At 32.4% G+C, this 4,913-nt stretch overlaps 1 protein-coding gene across 1 annotated transcript; it reads left to right on the forward strand.

Annotated features, from left to right (window-relative positions):
* Positions 1-385: 385 nt before the first annotated feature.
* On the forward strand, positions 386-1,866 carry LOC144563511 (bZIP transcription factor 44-like). The gene has a single exon (XM_078312995.1). The coding sequence runs from the start codon at positions 994-996 to the stop codon at positions 1,468-1,470; it is 477 nt and encodes a 158-aa protein (XP_078169121.1). The 5' UTR covers positions 386-993; the 3' UTR covers positions 1,471-1,866.
* Positions 1,867-4,913: the final 3,047 nt, after the last annotated feature.

The raw sequence follows: 4,913 nt of genomic DNA on the forward strand, positions 1-4,913 counted from the left end.
TAATTCGGCGTTCAGTTCGGCATCACCCAAAAAACAAATAATTCGGGTATAATTTGTGAATCTTGTAACTATGATCTCAAACAGTAAAATTAAGCAGAGCAGAACCACACAAATGACCATACAGCGTGCGCAACAAAAGATCTATCCGCATCTGGCAAACCTACTAAACTACCCAACAACAGAGACATTCTAAAATAATGTTTGCAATTGCAGTTGTCTTGGAATGAATAATTAATAATACCACCCTCTTGTGTTAATCATTGGGATATGAAATCAGACAACAACCAACCCGACCCGTTAAAACATCTAAACCCGTTAGCTCTTTGTATAAATTCCACCCCCTTACATGCCCCAATTCCCTTTTCCCATTCTCCTCTCCCCCCCTACTAAGGTCACCTCTGCCCCAAAACCCTGCCCCTCTCTCCTCCTTTGATCACCCTTAAGTTTTCTCTTTGTTCACCTTCTTTAGATATAATCAACAAACCCTGCTGCTTCCTTGAAACAATACCAGTAAAAGGTTTACACATATATTGGTTGTATAAACTTTTTGAAATTTAAAAAAAATATTCGGAACCCTTTGTTACACATCGATCAAGGGGACACTCTGCCGAAATTCACCTTGTATACAATTCATAATTAATTAGCAGCAATTAATTGTGGATTTTTCTCTTGATGAATAACCTCTTCATTTGGTTATTTCTGATTCATGTCTGCTATCCTAAGTGAGGTCCTTCGGTCCAGGTTTATGTTAAAATCCTCTCTACGACGACGCACCCACCTAGTCCAATCTTTCTCAGTTGTATTTCTTTACTGGTTCTATGTTTTCTCATAAATTATAGATCATCATACACACCTCCTGCACCTTAGCTCTCCAATAATTCCTAGCTATATCTTTCATTTTATCTTTCATATACTAGAAGTTTAATTGCAATAGTTAGAAGTTATTACAAATATTAAAAGAAGATTAAGAAAAAAAATTCTGTTGGATCTTCTATGGCATCATCAAGTGGAACATCGTATTCATCTCCATCTGACGAGGACATGAAGGCCAGGTTGGAACGGAAGCGGCGTAGAATGGATTCCAACAGGGAGTCAGCGCGGCGATCAAGGATGCGCAAGCGCAAGCAGTTGGAGGATCTGACGGCGGAGGTCGACCAGCTCAAAGCCGGCCGTAATGCGGCTCTTACGGCACTGGCCACAGTGAATCAGCACTACATTGCAGTTGAGGCAGAAAACTGTGTGCTAAGGACACAACATGGGGAGCTAAGCAACAGGCTCCATGCAATGAATGAGATAATAAATTACATGAATGGCATCAATAATAATAACATCAACAATCCAAACGGGTTTGACCCGTTATATAACGGGTTGGGATCGGGATTAGGGTTTGACACGAACCCTTGGAGTGTATCTGGTGGTGTGAGTTTGCATCCTCTTATGGCCTCAGGAGACTTGTTCCAATGCTATTAGATGGATATTTAATTGGCAGCATTTCTGCTATGGACCCTGCATTTATTACATATTGACAGTTTGTGTATATGATGGGAAGAAAATTTATTCCAGGGGCACCCTTTATATGACAGGCAATAAAAAATAAGTATGAGGGGTTGGGTGAAAGTTTCACCATTTTATGTAATGAGATAATTAATTTTGTGTGAGGTTTTGCTTTTTTGCTTTTTGGTTGTGTTTGGTGTGTTTGTTTGGTGGTGGAAAGAGATATTTTCGGCCTCTTTTGGTAGTGGGGGCCCAATCGAAAGATCCAATCATTTGGAGAGGGAGAAATGATTTTTGGTTTTTACAAGGGCTGATTTGTAATATTTGGATTTATCAAATTCTCCCTTCAAGAGATATTGTATTAAATTTCGTCATGTCTGTGGAGTATTTTCTTGTTTGCAATGATAAATTAGTAGAACTAAGGTGTTTCTAAGTTTATCAAGTTTTGTTGTGAATTCAATTTTAAATTTTATTAGATTAATTTTAAATAACGAATTCAAATCGTTTATCTTACGAGTGATGTATTTAAATGTGAAAATTTTAAACTTTCGAATTAATTTGATATAAAATTAAGTGGTCAAAATTAAAATGTTTATAAATCGATTTTAATGCATTCATTTTTTAGACGCCTTTTGACAACTTGCATTCATTTTTTGCATGTAGACGCATCACTCGTAAGATAAAATGATTTCAACAGTTTGGAGTTATCGTTTGAAGTCAATCTGATAGATTTTAGAGTTGAGTTTATAAAAGAGCTCGGTGAACTTAGGAACACCCTAGTTCTACTCATGATAAATTACTATTTACTGAGGTTATTCAATGAAATTTTGCATTGGGCAAATTTTTATATAACAAAAGATGTCTCATTTAGAGGTCAGTTACTAGTTGACCTTTAGAAACAGCAATGGCTGTGCCTGTATGACCAGTCAATTAAATTATTTCACAGTATAACAATTAAATACCAACATAATACTGTTAATCAAGTGACTCAATGAAGCATCAAACTCAGTACAATTAAAATCTAGCTAGTAGGAAAAAGTCTTAAAATTTGTACTCAAAAGTCGAGAGTTTGATTCCTTCTCACAACTTTACAGTTTCTGTGAAGATTTTCAAGAAATAAAATTTAGTTAGAGCTGATGATGTTGCTATTATTCCTAACTTCATATATACTATCTAATTAATTAATGCACAGAGGTCAATATAACTCAATGTAATATATAGGGATAGGTGGGTAAATCTTAGTAAAATATTATTGATATCAAATGGATAGTAAAAACTTGTAACTTCAATTTTGAAAATATTTAGAAATTATCTTTCAGCCAACATGAGTGCTTATGGTACTTCAAATCCAAATCTTGTGTTATATCCAATCAAACTGACAAATATTAAAACATGTTAGGACATGTTTAGACAAGACCTTTTTAATGGACATGTTAGGCCTTAGCTCACTCTCAAACAATCATATAAAAAAGGTCGAACACACAATTAATACATTATTATAAATTGAGGAGATTCCTCTGATTTGCAGGAAACAATTAATATTAAAAAGAAACATTCTCTAGTGGCTTGAAAGGTTGTGTTACACTAAAAACAAGAAGAGAGAGGAATTTTAAATCTTGAATTTATGGATAAAATCATGCTTGCTAAGTGGCTAGGAGTAGGTATATACCACACGCATTTATATTAACACAACATCTTTACAAAAATTTAATATATAGACATTTTAACCTTAATTAAATCTCTTCCTAATTACCTCAGCTTGCTAAATGGCTGATTAGGTTTCCTGATAATTCTATTACTGGAGATAGGGAAGTTATTTTTATAACTAAATATGGTAATACAAGGATAAAGTGGAAGAAAATCTCCTTTTTAATTAGACAAAAATTTTAAAAGATAAAGAGATAATAGAATTAGGAATTAACGAAGTATTTGGATATCTTGTTCTCAGAAGCTTTTCCTAATCATAGTTTAAACATTCAATTTAGTAGTGGTTAGGTTTTTGAGAAAATACAACAAAAAGATGTTTCAATTTATGTTTAGGATAAATAAGGAAGAAATATAGTTTTAAAAAAAGGCTACATTATTAGATGAAATTGTTAATTAGTTTGCTTAAGGAAATAAAGTATAAATAAAGAAATGATCAAGTGGCACTCTTTTACTCTTGCTGTACGTCATACTTGTATATATGACACTTGGTGCAAAAAGAAGAAGGATTAATGCGGAAGTTACTAATTAAATGAGAAATGAGCTAAGCAAGCAATGATGTATTGTAAATGGACAAGCACTAAAAGAGATAAATGTTGCTCTCTTTATGACCACTTACCATGCATTATTTTACTATTACCATATAGTGACCAAAATTAAGTTAATTTGTCTATGAGACTATGACTTCTTCTTTTCTTACAATTGTAAAGACTATATATACCATAATTGTTCTTTGTATTCTTGTGGTACTTGAAGCAACTAGAAGCATACATCTAGTTAGATATCAGACTGGAAAATTGAAATTACATATACCTGAGAGTTTGTATTGACTGAAAGTTCTATTGGTCTGATTGGGTGCATGCAGTTGGTCTCAATTGAGTTTACCTTATTAATTTGTCATAAAGGAACTAAAATATATAAGTAATTATAAATGTTATAAAATATAGAGTGAGGCTATGGTATGGATTATTGGTCCGTATTACGGATCAATATTTTTATTTTTAAAATTTTAACGGTTGATCCGAATCAGTTCATGTGGTCTCCATATAATTAAATATGTAATTGTAACTTAAATTTTATATTTTTTTATATTTTTGTTTTTTTAGATGGGTAGAAAATTTGTGTTTTTGGATGGTCCAGAATTTTCTGATCCCATCTAAAATAATAGTATAAAAATTATAAAAAAAATGTAAAATTTAGTTTACAAGCAAATATTCATATGGTAACTATAATGAACGGTTCAGATCGATCATTGGACGAATTTTCAAATCAAATATTTAAGTTCATAGCATGGGCTAATATGCACTGTGCATAGTACCGTAGCCTCACTCTAAAATATAAATTAATGATATAATAGTCAATTAATTTAAATTTATAGTGATTATTTAGTCAGTCCTAATTAATATGTAGATTCGCCTCTAAACATTAATTGCATCCTCATGACCAATTTTGCATTATTTCATAACAAGTGTGCTCATTTACAAAGAGATGTATGTTATGCCTAATCATGCAAAGGATTATAGATCTGCCACAGTCAGCTCTCATTGTTGGCAGATATATATTAGACAATGCGGTATGTATTCATGAATTGATTCACCATGCTAAATATATTAAAAAAAATGTGTGTGTGTAAATATATAGAGAGAGTGAGTATATGTACTATGCATATCACAATTTAGTTTGTAATACGGATTAATATTTTCATTTTCAAAATT

Source organism: Carex rostrata, chromosome 12, assembly GCF_964058835.1.
Source record: "Carex rostrata chromosome 12, lpCarRost1.2, whole genome shotgun sequence".
NCBI lineage: Eukaryota > Viridiplantae > Streptophyta > Magnoliopsida > Poales > Cyperaceae > Carex > Carex rostrata.